The sequence below is a fragment of the Jatropha curcas genome, chromosome 11, assembly GCF_041381405.1.
Source record: "Jatropha curcas cultivar XTBG-Jc1 chromosome 11, XTBG_Jcur_1.0, whole genome shotgun sequence".
In the NCBI taxonomy this organism is placed as follows: Eukaryota; Viridiplantae; Streptophyta; class Magnoliopsida; order Malpighiales; family Euphorbiaceae; genus Jatropha; species Jatropha curcas.
The window spans coordinates 20,455,397-20,474,177 of record NC_143161.1 but is presented as its reverse complement, the minus strand read 5'-3'; the positions used below and the strand labels follow the sequence as shown (position 1 = coordinate 20,474,177).

The window sequence follows — 18,781 nt, the reverse complement described above, 5'->3', positions numbered from 1 at the left end:
TAAATATATAAGTAAAATATTTTATTTTTTTAATTAAAATTTTCATTTTTTTACCATCTCACATTTAATTATGTAAATTGTATTTGAAAATTTACTTTTTAAAAACTATATGCAATTAAATCTTACATAAAGAAAAAATATTAATAAAAATATATACTTTTTTCTTTATTATCTCTCTCCTAAATAAAATATTATATATTCTATTTGAAAATTTATTTTAAAAAATATATCCAATCAATCATACAAACAAAAAAAAAATATTATTAAAAAGAATATACTTTTTCTTTTTTATCTATATCAAAAAGGAATTAAATATTTAATAAATAAAATATAAAATAATTTTCAAATGTCTCGTTATCATATATATTTATTAAAAATAAATTTAGTAAAGATAAAATTTAAAATTTTGAAATGCTTGGGTCCCGTTTGTTATAGTTATTTGTTTTTAGTTTTTTATTTATTAGAAACATGAAGTAGTTTTTAGTTTTTGATTACTTATTTTTTGAAAAATATTTTTTGTTGTAAAATTTATTTTTCTTTTTTTTTTTGTTTATTATGTGAAAGATTTTTCCAATTATCAAATCTCTCTCTCATTAAGCAATTAAAGATTTTAGTTAATAATAAAAATTATAAAAATCCAAAGTTTCATACAAGATAATTAAAAATATTTTACAATTTAATTTTAAAATTTCAAAATTACAGTAACTATTGATTATTATGTTGAATAAAAACATAACATCTAAATATTATAATTGAAACGACCCGAAAATTTAATTTCGTAGAATTTTCATTTAAAAACTAAATTTTTTATTTCAACCAATGAAATTATACCTGCTAGTATTTTATTATTGCTAAACTGGACCCATAAACCAATTTGATTTTTCAAAAACCAAGCGAAAAAACTCAAAAACCAAGCAAATTGAGCCAAATCATTAGATTAGACCAAACCGGTTCGAATCGAACCGGAATAGTCTAGAAGCCCAAGATTTTTTCTTTCTTTTCTTTTGTTTTTCTTTTTCTTTTTTCTTTTTTTTTTCTTTTTTTTCTTTTCCCCTTCTCCTTCCTTGCGCCAGCACCAGCGCCGACCTCACTCTTCTCTCCCTCCCCTTTCATTTTTCGATCACCGGCGACCAGCCCTTTACCCCATCTCCCTGCTGCCGTCGCCTCCTCACCGCGCATCTCCGATCGTTCCTTCTCTCTCTCCCCATTCACTTCTAGCGAGAGCAGTAGTCGCAGGAAGAGTCGGGACTCCTCATCGACTTTCCGGTGACACCAGCCCATAGCCGACCAACCACATCATCTCCAGCTACCACCGCTCGACGTCGCTCTCTCCTGCTCACGACTCTAGTGAGCACAGCAGCTCAGGTGAGCAACGATTCTATTTCAATCAACTTCAGCCACTTCAGTGGCTCTGAGCTTTCTCTCTCTTCGTTCCGGCGAGCACCACCACTGCCTCCGGACAAGCAAAATTCTGGTAGTGTGGTACTTGGGTATTGGAATTAATTTTGGTTACTTCCTAGAAATTAATTAATTTCTAGCATTTTGTGGCTAGTCAATTTAATTTAATTATCGTATTACCCAATATATTAAAAAGTGTTGATTCAATTAGAAGACTTTAATTAATTAAAGCCAATTTAAATTAGCACCAAACAAATTTAATTGAAGAATTTTGATAATTATATTAATGGAATTAAAGTGTGGATTTAATGTAGATTAGATTGAATGTATTATTGTTGTCTTGATAGAAAATTAAGAATATTGAATAAGAATTAATGGTGGGAGCTGTTCATGTGGGTCCCGAATATACATGGCACAACCCAACAACCCAAGAGGGTTGTTAGAATCACGAATGAGAAATGCTAGGTTCCTGAAACACTATTCACACGACTAATAGTTGGGAAAATCTGATTTTTGACTATTAATTGACACTATAACTGCATTTTTTTAAGGAAATGTGTAAGTTAGGGTGTTTATTGTAGATCCTGTGAAAGAAATTAGAATGATTGTGATATGGTGGCAGCCAACCTAGCTACTTGCTTAAAATTTCTGCTTTGATATGAGGTATTTGACATGATAAGTTAAGTTTCTGGTGGTAAATGAGTCAACTAGTGTTTATAATATAGATTTTGATTGAGAGACCTTGATTTTCTTAGGCTGGCAGCAGCCATTTTAGTGTAATTCTTGAACTAAATCTGTGATATGAAGTAAATGAAGTTGTAAATTGAGTTCTTGATTGGAAATGGGTTAATCATCGTATAATGTGTAAGTTTAACCAAACACTTAAGGTTTCTTTGATAAAATGGCAGCAGCTATCTTCAATTATTTCCCTTGATTTTTGTTTGACATGGTACAATTAAGGTTGTAAATCTAATTCTTGCGTGGAACTAGTTAGTTGGTGTGATCCATGATTTTAAGATAGAAAAACGCTAATTCTTTTTGGCGAATTGACAGCAATTACCTTGATTTTTCTGTGTTGTTTTACAAGGATAAATATATGTAAATGAACGTACTTTCAAGATTCTATGATGATTGATGTATAAATATTTATTTATGATTTGAGAGACGAATAAAATGGGTTCGTTACCTGAAATTTTGCTTGGCGAGAATGATGATTCACATATTATTAAGTTGTATTCGGGATCTTAGTTATATAATGATAAAGAAAAGAAAAGAAAGAGTGAATTATAGTTGGCATATGGTTACTACAAGCATATATATACGGATACTTTAAACCAGTAGAATGTGGTGGTTAAGTAAATGTTTATTTTCATTTATTTGTTATTTTATGTACGGGCTTAACCTTAGATAGCGAAGCTTGGATTGTTAATAGCTAAAGTTTTGTATTGTGATTAAATATTTATACTATTACTTGATATGGAAGAAGGGAAATTAAATTGTTTGATTGCCCGATGGATGGGCTGTGTGTAATGGTTGATGGATGTAATATTGCTGATATTCGAGCAGGTAGATAGTCCAAATTTTAGGGGAGGTGCTGCCGAAATTTCGATAGAACTTAGATTAATTTTAATTAACAACATAATTAATAATTTTAGTTAGATTAGTTCTATAACTTGGTACATAATAAATATAGTGCTCTGATTATTTATTATCTTTATTACTCATTTAATGATCTACATATTTATTTATTTATTTATTTATTTATTTCCATTATTATTGTTATTATTGTTATTTATTTTATCATTGTTTTTTTATTGTTAATACTATTTAATTATTTAGTTATTTGCATTGCATTATGATGTTTAATTGATTAATATGCTTGCATTTAATTGCAATACTTGATTAATTGTGTTGTGATATTGCTGTGCTTTGTTTGTGTGGAATTAGAATGAAGTGGGTCACCATGGGTTTGTGAGACCGTTTTTGTTATACGGATCCTGATTCTGATTTATGTTATATTCTGATTCTGTTATATGGATCCTGATTCTGTTTCTGTTAGCCAGGTAAATGGGAGATCGGCGCCCCCATGTGCACCTACTGTTACCGTTACTGTTAACCACAGGTTGGCTTCTTTATTGGGCGCACCTGATAATCTAGATTTGATCGCAGCCCGCAGGGTGGCCTCCTGTTGTGAGCGCCTGATGATTTAGATTTGATGGAGACGACCAGGTTGCCTCCTGTTGGTATGAAAAAGAAAAGAGAGGATAGAAAAACAATGAGAGGGCTGGTCAAGTGAGGATTAGACCGGTCGGCCAGTATGGGGGATCGGCTCCCTGGTGCACATGTGAGAGGATGAGCCATGTGGGAGGACGGCTCATCGGGGGTTCGGTGACTCCACTGACTAATTTCCACGTGATGTGATTATATGAAGATGTTAATGATTGTGAGTGCTGGTGATTTGCCATTTGTGTGACCGGCTGCGTGCGCATATAGCTAGTCGGATGACTAGATCGATATATTTACACATTTGTGTGACTGCATGTGTTGTGTGATAATTATTTCTGCTTAGAAAACTCACAAGTCTTGCTTGATTTTTTTTTCAGGAAGTAAGTTTTTCTTTAATCCAATTTAGGCTATGATTCTTCGGCACCGGGCAATAGAGAAATTTTCCTAGTTTCATAATTATTTTAATATGTAGTCATGTGTATAAAAAGCTATGTATACCAAAGAGTTAGTGACTCCGCAGTTGTAGGATTTACTTATATTTAGTCGTGTACTAACGTAGACAAAATAATTCTGTAAGCCATATTAGAATGTGATGTATTGTAAACTAGGCCCGAACTATAGAATGCTGTAGAAGATAAACTTGGGCCGAGAAATAATAGAATATTGAAATTTATACCGAGATAATAGATTCTAGTGTTTCAGGCTTACTACGGGCCTAGGGGGCTTTAAGCTTACCTGGGCCCTAGTGCCGGTCCGGCCCATGGAGTCGGATCGTGACAATAATAAATAAAAAATACTAAATGACGTTAGATTTATATAGATAGAGGAAATATTAATAATAATAATAACAATTTTATAAGGATAAATCTAATAAAAAAATGAGAAACGTAGAATTAAAAACAGAAAATACAATTTTATAAACCACTTTTTTGGTTTTATAAAATTTATTTTTTATTTTCAAAACAGTTTTCTCAAAAGTAAGAAAAAAAAAAGTTAAACAAGTTTAAACAAATAGGTTTTGTTTATTTTTTCAAAAAAAAAACAAAAAACTCAATCGAGAAAACAATGGAACTTTAATTATCTATATGTATTTATTTAAAAAGTAAGTCTTGTTATTCATTAGGAGGCCTGATGAGCCGAAGTAACACTGTGGGCTACTTAACAAGGAATAACTCTTCATTCACCAAATTGGTGAAAACACTTGTGGTCCACAGGACTCGAACTCGAAACCTCATTCCTCACATAAATGAGAAGACAAACAGATCACATATAATCGGCTTAAAAAATAATTTTTATAAATATTTCTAATTAAATAATAAAATGTGATTTTCTAATTGGCTAAACTAAGGTTATTTTAGGATATCCTAAATCTCATCATTCCTTCTATTCCCATATTTATATATAGTAATAGTTCTTTTTCTGACGTGCGATACACGTTGACTATACTCGTAATTATATGCTATTTTTTATACTCGTTTAGCTTTTCTATTTATATAATTAAAATATAAATTCTTATTTAGATTACAATAAATATAATTATATGTTTTGAACTGTAATATCTCACTAAAAAAATTTATATATTTGTTTCTTACTTTAAAATAGCAATTTAAATAAGAAATATGTCATTTATATTCTATTCAACATACTAGGTCATATAGTTTTTATTATACACTAATTGCTTTTATCTTTTTGTTTAACTACCAAATTGTTTTATAAAAATCATCATAGAACTTTTATTTTATGTTTTATAATTAACTTACATGTTTTGTTAATAACTTTCACTATAATCTATTTTAGTAAATAAATATACTTTAACAATAGAATAAGAAACTAATATAATAAATCAAATTAAATATTTGTAAATAATAATTATTTTTATTTTTATTTTTATTTTTTATCCAATCAAAATCATGAAATCATTTTAAAATTTTATTAATAAAATTATATTCCTTAATAGAAAGAATATGGTTTGAATTAAATAAGATATCAATATAGAATATTTATATGTAATATAATTTCCAAAATTCATAGTTAAAAATTTATTCTATTTGAAATTTTATTTTTAAAAAATATATCCAATCAAATCATACAAACATAAAAAAGAATATTAATAAAAAATATATTTTTCTCTATTTTTATTCCCTCCTAAATAAAACAATTTAAATTATAATTAAAATTAAATTAAATAAATAATAAATTTTTAAAATAAAATACAAAAATTTTCAAATGTCTCAATATCATATATATTTATTAAAAATAAATTCAAAAAAGATAAAATTTAAAATTTTGAATATTTTAATTATCTATATATATTTATTTAAAAAATAATTTTTATAAATTATATCCAATCAACTACATATATATATATATATATATATATATATATATATATATATATTCAAGAGAAGATTAAAAGAAATATTAAATTTTACATAAACTATTACATCAATTAAATATTTATTAATCTTATTACTGTATAAAATTTTTCATCTTTATTGTCATAGTTTGATTATTTCTAAGAGTATTGTAAAAGAAAAATATCATATATTATTTTCTATAATAAAAAAAAAGAAAACTATTAGGTAATTATTTTTATTTTAGATAATCATCTCTAAGAAAAAAAAGTAGAAGAAAGTGAAGAAAAAATTAATTAAATATTTTCATTTACACCATTTTATCATGAAATTATATTATTTTTTCCTTATAAAGAACTAAAAAAATTAAATATTAGAATATCTATATGCAGTATAATTTCAAAAATTTATATTTAAAATTTTATTCTATTTGAAAATTTATTTTAAAAAAATGTATCCAATCAAATCATACAAATATAAAGAAAAAGAAGTATTAATAAAAAAATATTTTTTTTCTATTTTTATCTCAAACCTAAATAAAATACTTTAAATTATAATCAAAATGAAATCAAATAAATAATAAACTCAAAAAACAAAATATAAAAATTTTCAAATGTCTCATTATCATATATATTTATTAAAAAATAAATTATATCAAATCAACTAACAAAATATAATTTTTTAATTGACCATCATTAAAGGTATTTTAGAACATTTTAAATTTCATTAAGGATGATATAGGTAGTTCCATTATTTCCCCATCATTCTCACTTTTTATATATAGTATGGAAGTATAGACCAGTTCCTTTATGACATGCGTTGCACGTTGACTTTACTCGTTATATACTCATTTAATTTCGTTACTTATATAATATTAAAGTATAAATTTTTATTTAGATTAAAATAAATATAATGATTAAGTAATATTGCACATACATATACAATGAATTTTTTTAACATGTCTTGTATTGTAACATCTAATTGAAAAGAATATGATTTTTTGCTTCTCCCTTTAATAAAAAATATAATTTTATTGTTAATTAATTATATGAAATCACTACAAATTTACATTTACCATACTGAAATATTCTATAATTTGGCGATGCTAATAAATTGAGATTTACTTTATATAGTCGCAATATAAGATATGACTTTGATCTCCACATCAATTATTTTTGTTGGATGAAGTTAAACTGAAATTTTATCAATAGCATATAATATTTTGGACCATATCCTTACAAAATCAAAAAATAAATTGCTCCACATGGAAATCAATATGTAGAGTTGTAAACAATAATATTGGTAATGAATTGTACTTTCTCAAGTTTAGAGAAGATATAAATGAGATTAACAAAAATTATAAAGTCATGTATAAAAAAAAAATTTGAAAAAACATTAACATTTAAAAGGTCTAATTATTTTTATATCTATTTAAAAATATTTTAAAAAAACATATCCAATTAAATCATAGAAAAATTAAATAAAATTCCAAAAAGCAAAGAATAAAATATTGAATAAAAAAAGTGCCCTTGAATTTTCTCTTTATTTCATTTTTAATATAGAAAAGCTGAAAATAAAAATGATAGTAAATTCAAACATTTATAGCCTATTTTTTCAAAAAGATTTCATTAGACTTAAAAAGGAAAAACTCTCTCTTTTTATATTTGAAATACTATAATTTCATACTTCTGATACTTTTTATTAAATTTAAAAAATTTTAAAAAACTCTCTCTTTTTATATTTGCAATACTATAATTTCATACTTCTGATGCTTTTTATTAAATTTAAACAATTTTAAAATACAATAATATATAAATGATTCAAATAAGTATACACCATCCCTTTCACAAAAAAAAAAAAAAAAATCAAAGAGAAATAATATATTTAAAAAATTATTTTATTTATATTGAAATTAACTAATAAAGTCTAGTAATAAAGTGTTTAATCATATTTAAAAAAATTCAGAATATAATAAATTAAAAGAATTTAAATACTATTTTTAATACTTGAATTAAGATTTTTTATTTACCTCCTAAAAAATAATATAACATGAGAACATATGATTAAGAACATAAAAACTATTAATTATAAAAATTATTGGACAATATTATTATAAGATCAAATAGAAAAAAAAAATATATATATATATATTTTCTCGAATTAAAATGTATAAAAAATCTAACTAAAATGATATTCAAAAGAAAAGTGAAATCTATTTTCTTTGATTAAAATGCATTAAAAATATAAGTAAAAAGAATATTTAAAAGGATAAATAAACTTACTTTCTCTGATTAAAATGCAAAAAAAAAAAAAATAATAATTAAAATGATATATTAAGAATTCTAAATTAAAGTAAGACTATTTTAGAAAATCCCATAATTTCCTCCTCGATTCCACATTTATATAGATTATAGATTATAAATTCATTTTATTATCTATTAAGTTAAAGAGAGAAAAATAATTTAATTTAAACCCTAAATCGAATAAAACTAAAAACATATATAGTAAATAGAGGAATTTTTAATTTTTATGTATATCCTTATTATATAACATTAAAATAATTAAAAATAAAATATATTTATTAATATATATTTAATGTTAATTATCTATTAAGCATAATCTTTAAAATAAAATTTAATTGGTATATAGTTAACATTAATAATGTATTAAGCATAATATTTAAAATAATTAATTGGTCATTAATAATATTATTTTATAATATTTTAAATTTCGTTAAGGGTATTATCGTAACGTTAATTATCTATTAAACATAATATTCAAAATAAAATTTAATTGGTCATTAAAAATGTTATTTTAGAACATTTAAAATTTCATTAAGAACATTATAGGTAATCCCATTATTCTCTCATCATTCGGACTTTTATATATAATATAGAAGTATATATATAGATAAATAGAAGTACAAATATTGATAGATAGTATAGATATAGATAAATATAAAAGTCATAATTATTTTAATATTATAAATATATTAAACACCAGTTGAAATTTAATTATAAATTAGAATTAGAATCCTTTTGTAACGATAGCCATTTAGACACTACAGTGAAACATATGTTTTGAATTTCGGAGGACACTTTAAAAACCGGAATCAGAAAAATCATTTGTACATAATATATTTGTACAAATCATGTAATCATGTAAGTTAGCAGCTATAATAATAGATATTAAATTGAATAAAAAGATAAAAACCATTTATCTTTATTTTAATAATTTATTATTTATTTAGTTGTTTTAAAAAATAAATAAAATAAATAAAAAAGATATAAATAAAATAAATAACAAATGAGAAGAAAGTATAAACAAAAAACCAGTAAAATATAGAAGTCTTCAACGACGAATGCAAATATTGCTTGTTTACCCTAAAATATACCCAACATATCGAGACGACGCAGTTTTGGATATCCTTAATAAGCTAATGCCTAATACATTGTTCGATGTCGATTTCTTTGAATCCTTTCGTTCCTGTCGCTCCTCAGAAGTCCGATCAGTTGCTCTCCTTCCTCTCTCCTCAGAATAGTTGCTCTTCCTCCGTTTCGAGCTTCGACAGCTTCATTCAGCTTCAGCGTTTCCGGCTGGGATTCAGTTTAGGTCTGGGATTTTGACTTCGATTTGTTCTTCTGTGGGGACCGGCGATTGAGTTATGGTAAAACAAAAATGAAACCCTAAAGCGATTTCAGATTCTGTAGGTTTGTATTTGTTGTTATTTTATTTTCAAAATTCTTTTGATTTCCTGTCAGATGTTTGTGCTTTTTGTTTCTGCTGTACTATTGATCTTAATATTTGGGATTTCATCAATATTTAGGAATTTCTGTAATTCTGCTGTGCGATACATTTCCTTTTTTTTTTTTTTTTTTTTTTTTCAGTCTTGACTTTTTGAATTCAGCATGCAAGAAAATTGCAAAGAAGTTGGTGACCTTATGACAGGGGACCCGGGGAATAATGTGATTGTAAGATTAGAAATTTCAAGATGGGAAGTTACTGTGATATATATATATATATATATATATATATATATATATATATATTCTCAATTGATTGTATTTAATTAATTCAATCTGCGATTTAGATTAGTCTGGCTTTTCTAGAGATTTGTACTGTTGTCCGAACTAGTTTTGGCAGACAAATTGGTAAGGATTGTTTTGTTTGGCTTTCCGATGATTGTAGGCCATGGAGCACCTAGAATATATGGTTTTAATATATTTTACCACCTCGTAACATGGAAGTAGACGTAGTATCATGTGAGTAATATTATTCCTAATTGTGCAATGTAAGATGGTAGTTTGTGCAGTTTATGTTATATATTAAAATGTTCCTTAGAGATTGTACAAATAATATCAGTATCATAGCTGATTAGTAATAATATCAAATCTGTCTTTTAAGTTCTGCATAGAAAACATCTTCATCATCAAAACCATTAAATTCCAGAGAATGGTCTGTGATCATTTGATTGTTGGTTTGAGTTGGAGTGGTTTAATGGAAGCCCATATAGAGAACTTAGGAGTGAAAAATGTGTCTTAATTTAAGATTAGAAATTTGCAGTATTTATATACACATAAACCTATTGGTTTGAGGTCAAAGCTAATTACAAATTCATGAATACTGGATATATAAAATGCTCCAAATGGATTATGAATTTGGAGGAATTTCTCGTTTTTGTAAGTTACTAAATGTCTACTTATTATTTGTTTGATTAATGTTTTCAATTTTTCCTGCTTTTAACCAAGTGTATTAAAATGACTTGAGGATTAATCTGATTATAATTCTTATTTTCCAAGTTCAAAATATGGTTTTTGATTAATTAGTGGTAAAAAAATACTCTAATTAATCATATAATTAGCCACGTGTCATTATCCGATTTCTGTGTTAAAACTCAATTAATGAACTGAACCGGTTCAGGTAATTACCTAAAATCAATCGGTTTGGTTTTTGCTCACAAAAATTTTGGTTTATTCAGTTTTCACTAGTTCAGTTTGGTTTGGACCAAAACAATTGAATGTTTGCCCCTACAAACTGCTTCTAATAGCAGATTCAGTCTCCCTCTCAAGCAGCGTCGCCTACTTTCTCTTTCTCTCTCTCATGTGTGGCCAGAGCTCTTATCATAGTTCCTGGGTGAAATTCTTCTATTTCCGTTTTCACTTTGTCTCTCTTAGTTTATTTTTTTTAGTGTATATAAATTAGTAATCTGTCCAAACCAGCAGACCTGTATCCCCACCTTTTCTGACTGTGTTCTGGTGATCCATCACCGAATTCCACTCTTCCAGTTTCCACTACTGGAGCATTTCCCTCTGCTATCCTTCGCTAAAAAACATTCAAAGAGCCACAAAACAGACATACCCGAGAGATCACCCAGTAGGTGAATTCGCTGATCTCCTATTGAAGGAAGAGGTATGATGACAATTTAATAAGTAATCCTGTCAACTGACTTTGGTTTGGATTTTTATTCTTAACATTTTTTAATAATAACGTTGTTTGATTTGAATTGTCGTATGTGATATCTGTTTAATCTTAGAAGATAAATGTGGACATTTGCACTTCTGATGAACTAGTGTTATTATCTGATGGTATTAGATATCTTTGCTGTTAGTATGATTGCTTTTCCAATTTGTTTGATTTTATAACTTTTTACGTGATTGTTGTTCTTTTTTAGTTAATTTTCATTTTGAATGTGTCTTTTTCCTTATTATATTGCTTTGGGCAGTTTGTGCAGTTTAGTTTATTATATTGCTTTGGGCAGTTTGGTTGCATTTAGTTGATTTTAATCAGATTTGGGATGGTATGGATGCAAATTGATGAATTTTTGAATGTTTTATCAAATAATGGGAATGTTAAACATTTTCGGTTAAAATTTGATGTTGTGAAGTGTGGTCTAATTTAAAATCTTAAAAAAACTTTATTCTCTTGTGATAAGAGTTAAAGTGTGTATAACGCCAAATCGTAGAAGGATTTTAATAATTTTACTAATGGTACACCAAAAGTGGGAGAGTTTTATCTTCTACTTAATATAAAAATTATATCACAAAATTAAAATTTCGAACTCTTGAAATAATATTTTTATGGACTAATAACATAGAATAAGGTGTCATGTGCATGCCAAATGGTAGTCATAAATAAAAATGCCCTTTTGAATGAGATAAGAGCACTCATTTAATTTTTTATGCACAAACAGATACTATTGGGTGCTTCTATTTTACAAGTCTTGGAACTTCTTGTGCTTTGAGAAAAAGTGGGAAATGGTTAACAGGTTTGCTCCACTCAATGCATACATATGGTTTTATCTTATTGTTGAAGCTTGAAGAGAATATCTCAAAACTATCTAAAAAACTTTCTGTGTTGCACAGGTATGGACTGTTTTGATTTGTGTAGAATATCATGTTGCAGTGCATAGAGGGATTTATTGCTTCCCTATTGCGGTGTTGCGATCTTGATTTATACAAACAGTCAAGAGGCCTAGAAGATCCTGAACGTCTTGCAAGGGAGACTGTGTGTATGCCACTAACCTATAGTTTATGATATTGTTAATCCTTAGATTTGTTTAAGCTGTGGCTGTCCATTAGGTTCTTGTTGTGTCATATATAATTTTTAAATTGTTGCATGTATTCTCTACAATATTGTTCTTGCCAACTTTGCCTTTGTGTTTTCCAATGTAGAAGTCTTGCAAAAGGGGTTGGGGGGAACATTTGGAAAGAAGGTTTAATTGGAAAACATATCTAAACTTTTGCTAGTTTTTGCAATTTTATACCAGTTTAAGGTTGCAATTTTTTACTACTTAAAATTAGTCAAAATTAGGGGAAAAGAGAGTTACAAACCCAATATCTTGGCAGATCTAAGGAGTATACCCTAGCCCAAGAATAAAAGTCCTTGAACCTCATCAAGACAAGCATTGATGTAGGTTAGCTTGTAGGACTGAATATTGAAGTTATTTAGGTTATTTGAAAGCTAGATTGGCTAGAAAATTAGTTAAGGTACCAAAATTTGTAACTAATAGTCGCTAGATAGCAAAATAGTATGGTGAAAAACAGATTTTGGAGGCTTTTGGAATGGAAATTAAGGTACTATAAACTATATGAAACTCAGTTATACGTCTCAGGTTGCTGTATGGGTATGCATATGGAGTATATCAATTAGCTGGATGCACAGTAGACTAAGGGTAGTTTTAATTGGTATGCTATTTTGATAATGGGTATGTGACTTGTACGTTTTTGTATCACCAGGCTTTTTATTGTTAGCAAAAAAAGTTTTGTTATTACTGGTTGTAAAAAATAATTTTTTTGTTATTGGGAAGAGGAAAATTTTACTTGGGCGAGATTTGAAATAATACTCTTCTGGAACAATTAAAAAAAATTATTGTTGCACAAAAAAAAGTGCTATACCCTTCCCAATATCCTCATTTTGGGGAAACAATTCAAAGATTACACTAGGGACTATAATCTCATTTACTCTTAGCTGTATCTTGTTGGATTATAATAATCAATAAATATCTAGTCCCACTTCCTGATCACCCCAAGTTCTCTCTAATTGTCGTTTTTGCTTCTTCTTCTATAGTTCCTGCTGCAACTTTGGCTTTTTATTGCTCTTTCCTTGTTCAATCAAAACTCAATGGCTAATGCTTTTTCATCTTCATTAGAGTGTTATCTGAAAGTACATTCCAAGAAACATTTAGGCTTCACACCTAAAGTTTCCATTGCATCAATTCTAGTTTTAAGTTGAATCAAACTACTTGAGAGCAACTATTGCTTGAAATTTTTATTGCATAAGAACTATTTTAAAGCATTGCAAGCGTAAGTACATATTGACTCGAGTTAATCATAACCTTTATGGTAATTGACTTCAACATGGAATATATCATCCTAAACCACACAAGGACTCAAATTAAATCTTGTAAGTCAAAATAAAGACTCCTGAAAGGCATCTAGACAACTTCTTGTAAGGGTTAATTAGCATAAAGATAATTGATCTTACAATATATTTCATCAAGTCAACAAACATTGTAATTGAGGACTTGTTAACTGTTTTCAACAAGATTTGTGCAAAAATCTCATTGAAAATTTATTAACTTTTCTATTTCCAGCAATTGACTTACTTGTTTGGATATTTAAATGACTATAAAAGGACTGAAAGCGTTCCATAATATCCAAAAGGCTTAGTGACAAAAAATCTTGACTTCTAACACTTTTTACAATTTTGACAAATTCTTTTAGTTTACCAATACATGATATGAATTTATATTTTCCTTTACAATTTTAGTCCCATTAATTTACTATCCAGCTTTAACTATTGTTGCTTGTGTAGCCATTTATTTCGAAATTGGGTCCCCACCAGTTATTTCAATAAGAATTTTTTTTTTCCATATTAATATGTGCTTTTTCTTTCGTTCTCTCTCCCCTTTTCTCCTCCAACACCTTTCCTACCAGCAGAGGTTTTTCGATGGTCAAAAACCACTAAGCAACCAAATTTCTTCACCGATTGAGAGGTCATTAGCTGGGAATTTTAAAAAATTAAGCAACTAGCCAACTTATGTATTAATTATAGAACATATCCTCCTTAAAACCATTTAGATTCAAGGGCATTCTTGTACCCAACAATCATAAACAATTGCAGAGAACTCTAAACCATTGCTCAAATGCCATGGCCACTCTAGCCAATATGCAAAATTGATTACTGCAACTACAAACCCAATATTCAAAGGCTTAACGACTCAACCAAGATTGTGAACAACCGAGTTGCATTAGAATTGCTTAAGGCCAATAATTAACTCATTGTGCAAAAAACAAAGACAACTCCACGAAAAATGCAAGATAATCAAAGAAGAGAACAACTTAATCCAGCAAAGACCATTTAAAAGCAATTTATGTACTGTGCAAAAGAATACAGAATTACCTAGATCACTCTTCAAAAATTATTTGATAGAGTAATAAAGAGAAATAGAGATGGATGTGTAGATAGATATATGAAAGTCAATTTCATGCCATTGTTGAATCCACTCTTGCAATCGAGTATTGGAAATATAATGCATCCTTCTATTTCCGTCTTTCTTTAATGATCTCAACTAGAACATATACATCACCATCTCCTTAAATTAGGCTGCGTTCAGTGATTGTACTGAATTATTAATCTTCTTCGCCAATAATTTACAAGTGAAATCACAAGCCACGGAAGCTTCTGGAGCAGTTAGATACTTTGCCTTACAAACGACTTAGACGTTTGGGTTGTTAAAATCAATGATTCAGTGTTGATAGTTTCGCTTCTTGCTCCTCCATCTATTTCTTATTTTCCTTAATAACTTTAGCCTGTTGCTACTATCAATGATTCTCCTTTCATGGTCACCATTTTAGTCTTGCAATTCACTCTCTACCTCCTATTCTATTCTTCCTTTCTTTATTTCATTTCTTGATTTTTTTACTTTGTTTGATCAATTCTTTTTTCTCCTTTTTTTTTTCTCTTTGTTGAGTATCCAAACAATAAAAAATACTGATAAAATAGATGATTTTAGTGGATCCCACCATACAGGTATAATGGAAATACTTGAATTTGACAAAAATACTGGAGGCTAAAATTGTAAATAATGAATACCTTAATATTATTGCTTGATAAATTAAAATAATTGGTTAAAATTGTAAAAAGTGCTATGATTCATAGTTTTTTAGTCATTGAGCCTATCGAAAATATAACCTATAAAACCTACAGCATAATTTGAAGATTGTTTGTGTTTAAAATTTGACTTTCTTGAGTTTCCTATTGTATACATGATTCCCCTTGGAGAAAATTTGACTTCAAATTTTGATATACCTCAAATGAATCCTTAGTAATTTGAAGGCTAGAATGGGTAGCGATCTTGATAAACAACTAGAGTTTGTAACATGAAAAATTATGAAGCAAAGAAGTGGAAGAAAGGTTGTAGGGGTTGTTTGCAAAGAAATTCAGGCACTATGAACAATACCTATTTCATACAAATAAATATCAACACATGACTGGTTAAAATTGAAGATTTTGTGCTTCATGCCTACATGTCTTTAAGCATCATACGCAAGGCTTCCATTGCAATCACTCTTGAGGATTGAACAATTTCATCATACAATTCAGAGAAGCATAATTGCTTGTAAAACTAAATTATAAGTATAGGTATGTATTGTAAACTTAAACTAATCTAGAATCTTTAAAATTGGATTTGAATTTTTGAATTTACACCTCCTGTCAATTATATATATATATATATTGAGTCATGCAATTTTACGTGAACCAAGATTAAGAGTCCCATGTTTCTAGATCGTCAACAAATTTCTTTTGCTTTAAGTAATTTTTGTGACGTGGCTTTGTAGAATTCATTTAAGTTTTGTAAAATAAATATATTATTAGGTGTAACATTGATGTACTAGCGACCCAAAAATATAGAATTCACACAAGTACCAAAATAGCTTACCAACTAGTTTTTTACCCTCTGGTTTATTGCATTCCAGCATGTTGCTGTAGTACATATTCATACCCGTACCACGACTAGAAACATATCGTGTTCCAGGTAAATATAACCAGTACAGTCATAAAAGATCAATTTGTTACAATGAAGTCACAAACTTTAATTTTTGTTTTACTTCGGCCTTGTTAAACTAAATTTTGTTAGAAGGCTACTAGAAAGATTATGTGGCAACTTGTGCTAATATTTTTAATGCAAAATTGAGAAAGCCTAATCCAATATACTATATCCTTGCATTCTCTATCCTATTTAAAATTTTTCTATTCCCCTTTTATCTTGTTTGAGAGAGAGGTAGCCCAAATGGAAAGAAAGAAAGAGACAGAGAAAGGAGCTAGATGGTGGTGGTGATAAGAATATAGGATCTTGCATGTAATGTGACTTGGATCGGTGGTTTAATTGGTAGAAAGTTATGTTTGTGTATAGATTGGAGATGAGATTTGTTGTGCTAGACAGAGAGAGAGAGAGAGAGAAATTGGGTTGGTGGTTTAATTGGTGGAAGGTTAGTTAAGAAATGTAAGTTACTGTTGCCATAAGGTTAATTAAGAAATGTATGTTATTGTTGTCATTGCTATTAGGTCTATGGTTGTATTTTCACTGAAGATTGTAGCTTTTCTAACACTGTATGCAGTCAGTGTGAGTGAAATAGAGGCACTATATGAGCTTTTTAAGAAGATCAGCAGTGCTGTGATTGACGATGGCCTAATCAACAAGGTTTGTTTACTATTTCTAGAATCCATACGTTTATCATGTTTGAGTTAGATATTCATATAAAATCTAATTCAAACACCTCAGATTATTTGATGTATTTTTCTTGTTTAAATGCTTTCTTATTATTTAAGCAAAGCTTTGACATGTATATTTCCTCAATCTCATTTTACAGGAGGAGTTTCAATTGGCATTGTTCAAGACAAATAAAAAAGAGAGCTTGTTTGCTGATCGGGTAATTAACTTTTAAAAAAAAAAATTTTTTTTATAAACAAAAATTCTAATTGTATCCAAACAGTTCTGTTCTAGTTAGAGAGTACCTTAATCTAATTATTAATCATGTTGCATGTTTTATCCTTACATGCTTGTTGGTTGCAGGTCTTTGACTTGTTTGATACCAAACACAATGGGATCCTAGGTTTTGAAGAGTTTGCTCGTGCCCTCTCTGTTTTTCATCCAAATGCCCCCATCGATGACAAGATCGAGTGTATGTTATTTGAGATTGTGAGAACTTCTCTAAGTCATTTCATTCTTGGTTGAGTTGACCATAACAATGCAATGCAATGTTGCAGTTTCTTTTCAACTGTATGATCTTAAACAACAAGGTTTCATTGAAAGACAGGAGGTCAGTACTACTGGTTCAATATTTTTTTTTTGTTACTCTGGCATTCTATATTGAACTTTCAGTTTTTTAACTTTCTGTGTATTGATTTATAGGTTAAACAAATGGTAGTTGCTACTCTTGCTGAATCTGGTATGAACCTTTCAGATGATGTCATTGAAAGCATAATTGATAAGGTACTTGGGATAACGTAAAACCTTATTGATTCCAACACTTTTAGGAATAGTTGTTGGATTCTGTTTCTTCCCTGAAACCTTTTTTAATATTGTTTCAGACGTTTGAAGAGGCTGACACAAAACATGATGGCAAGATTGACAAGGAAGAGTGGAGAAGCCTTGTTATACGACATCCATCGCTTCTGAAAAATATGACCCTTCAATACCTTAAGTGAGTACAAATATTTGATGCATTTTTCTCTTATTGAGGTATTAGTTCAAATCTGATACGTTTTTTCTGCTAAGCATGAAATTCTGATGGACATCACAAAAACACATTTTGTTTATCAGTATTAACCCAATTTACCCCTTGAGCAGAGACATTACTACCACATTCCCAAGCTTTGTGTTCCACTCACAAGTTGATGATACTTGAACTCGATATTTGCCTTCAAGTGCAATGAGATTTGTTAAATATGGTTTGTTTCTTCATGGAAGATGTCCCTCGCACAAGTCAGAGGAGGGAGAGAATTTCTACAATTGTATTGGTTGTCCTTTTGACAGTTCTTGGTTGTGTATTTATATTCAATAATAATTAAGCTTTTGTTTCCTTTTCTGTGTTTGGTCTGTTATTTTTGTCTTCTAATTATGTAATTTGTGTCAGAAGACTATGGATAAGAACAGACTATCCACACAAGTGAGGTCATGTTAAGTTTTGGAAGCTTAGCATTTATGCTTGTGAATTACCGTTGCCCATTTGCGAGTGCATCATGCTTGTAATTTTAAGAGTCCTGTACAAATCCAGAAAGATGAAAGATTGCCGTCTCTC

At 28.5% G+C, this 18,781-nt stretch overlaps 1 protein-coding gene and 1 long non-coding RNA gene across 5 annotated transcripts; both read left to right on the top strand.

Moving 5' to 3' along the window:
- The first annotated feature begins 1,005 nt into the window (after positions 1-1,005).
- LOC149492709 (uncharacterized) lies at positions 1,006-4,308 on the top strand. The gene is made up of 2 exons (XR_016318993.1): positions 1,006-1,365; positions 4,002-4,308. It is a non-coding gene; the product is annotated as an uncharacterized LOC149492709 (long non-coding RNA).
- Positions 4,309-9,420: 5,112 nt separating this feature from the next.
- Positions 9,421-18,708, top strand: LOC105642436 (calcineurin B-like protein 3). 4 transcript variants are annotated; one of them, XM_037636131.2, is made up of 11 exons: positions 9,421-9,688; positions 11,264-11,387; positions 12,169-12,243; positions 12,341-12,486; positions 17,078-17,181; positions 17,351-17,410; positions 17,554-17,662; positions 17,748-17,800; positions 17,893-17,973; positions 18,072-18,184; positions 18,331-18,708. In XM_037636131.2, exons 4-11 carry the CDS (start codon positions 12,372-12,374, stop codon positions 18,386-18,388), a joined length of 693 nt encoding a protein of 230 aa, XP_037492059.1. In that variant the 5' UTR covers positions 9,421-9,688; positions 11,264-11,387; positions 12,169-12,243; positions 12,341-12,371; the 3' UTR covers positions 18,389-18,708. The 4 variants fall into 4 exon arrangements, with proteins under 4 accessions (XP_037492059.1, XP_037492058.1, XP_037492057.1 ...); XM_037636130.2 differs by lacking the exon at positions 11,264-11,387 and having other exon boundaries at positions 9,421-9,645; XM_037636129.2 differs by lacking the exon at positions 11,264-11,387.
- The last annotated feature ends 73 nt before the right edge of the window (positions 18,709-18,781 follow it).

Excerpts from the sequence above, each read along its gene's own strand:
- LOC105642436 (XM_037636130.2), top strand. The coding sequence starts at position 12,372 with ATGTTGCAGTGCATAGAGGGATTTATTGCTTCCCTATTGCGGTGTTGC. Across the intron at positions 12,487-17,077 it reads TCTTGCAAGGGAGACTGTGT|CTTTTCTAACACTGTATGCA; the intron begins GTATGCCACTAA and ends TGAAGATTGTAG. Across the intron at positions 17,974-18,071 it reads TTGAAAGCATAATTGATAAG|ACGTTTGAAGAGGCTGACAC; the intron begins GTACTTGGGATA and ends ATATTGTTTCAG.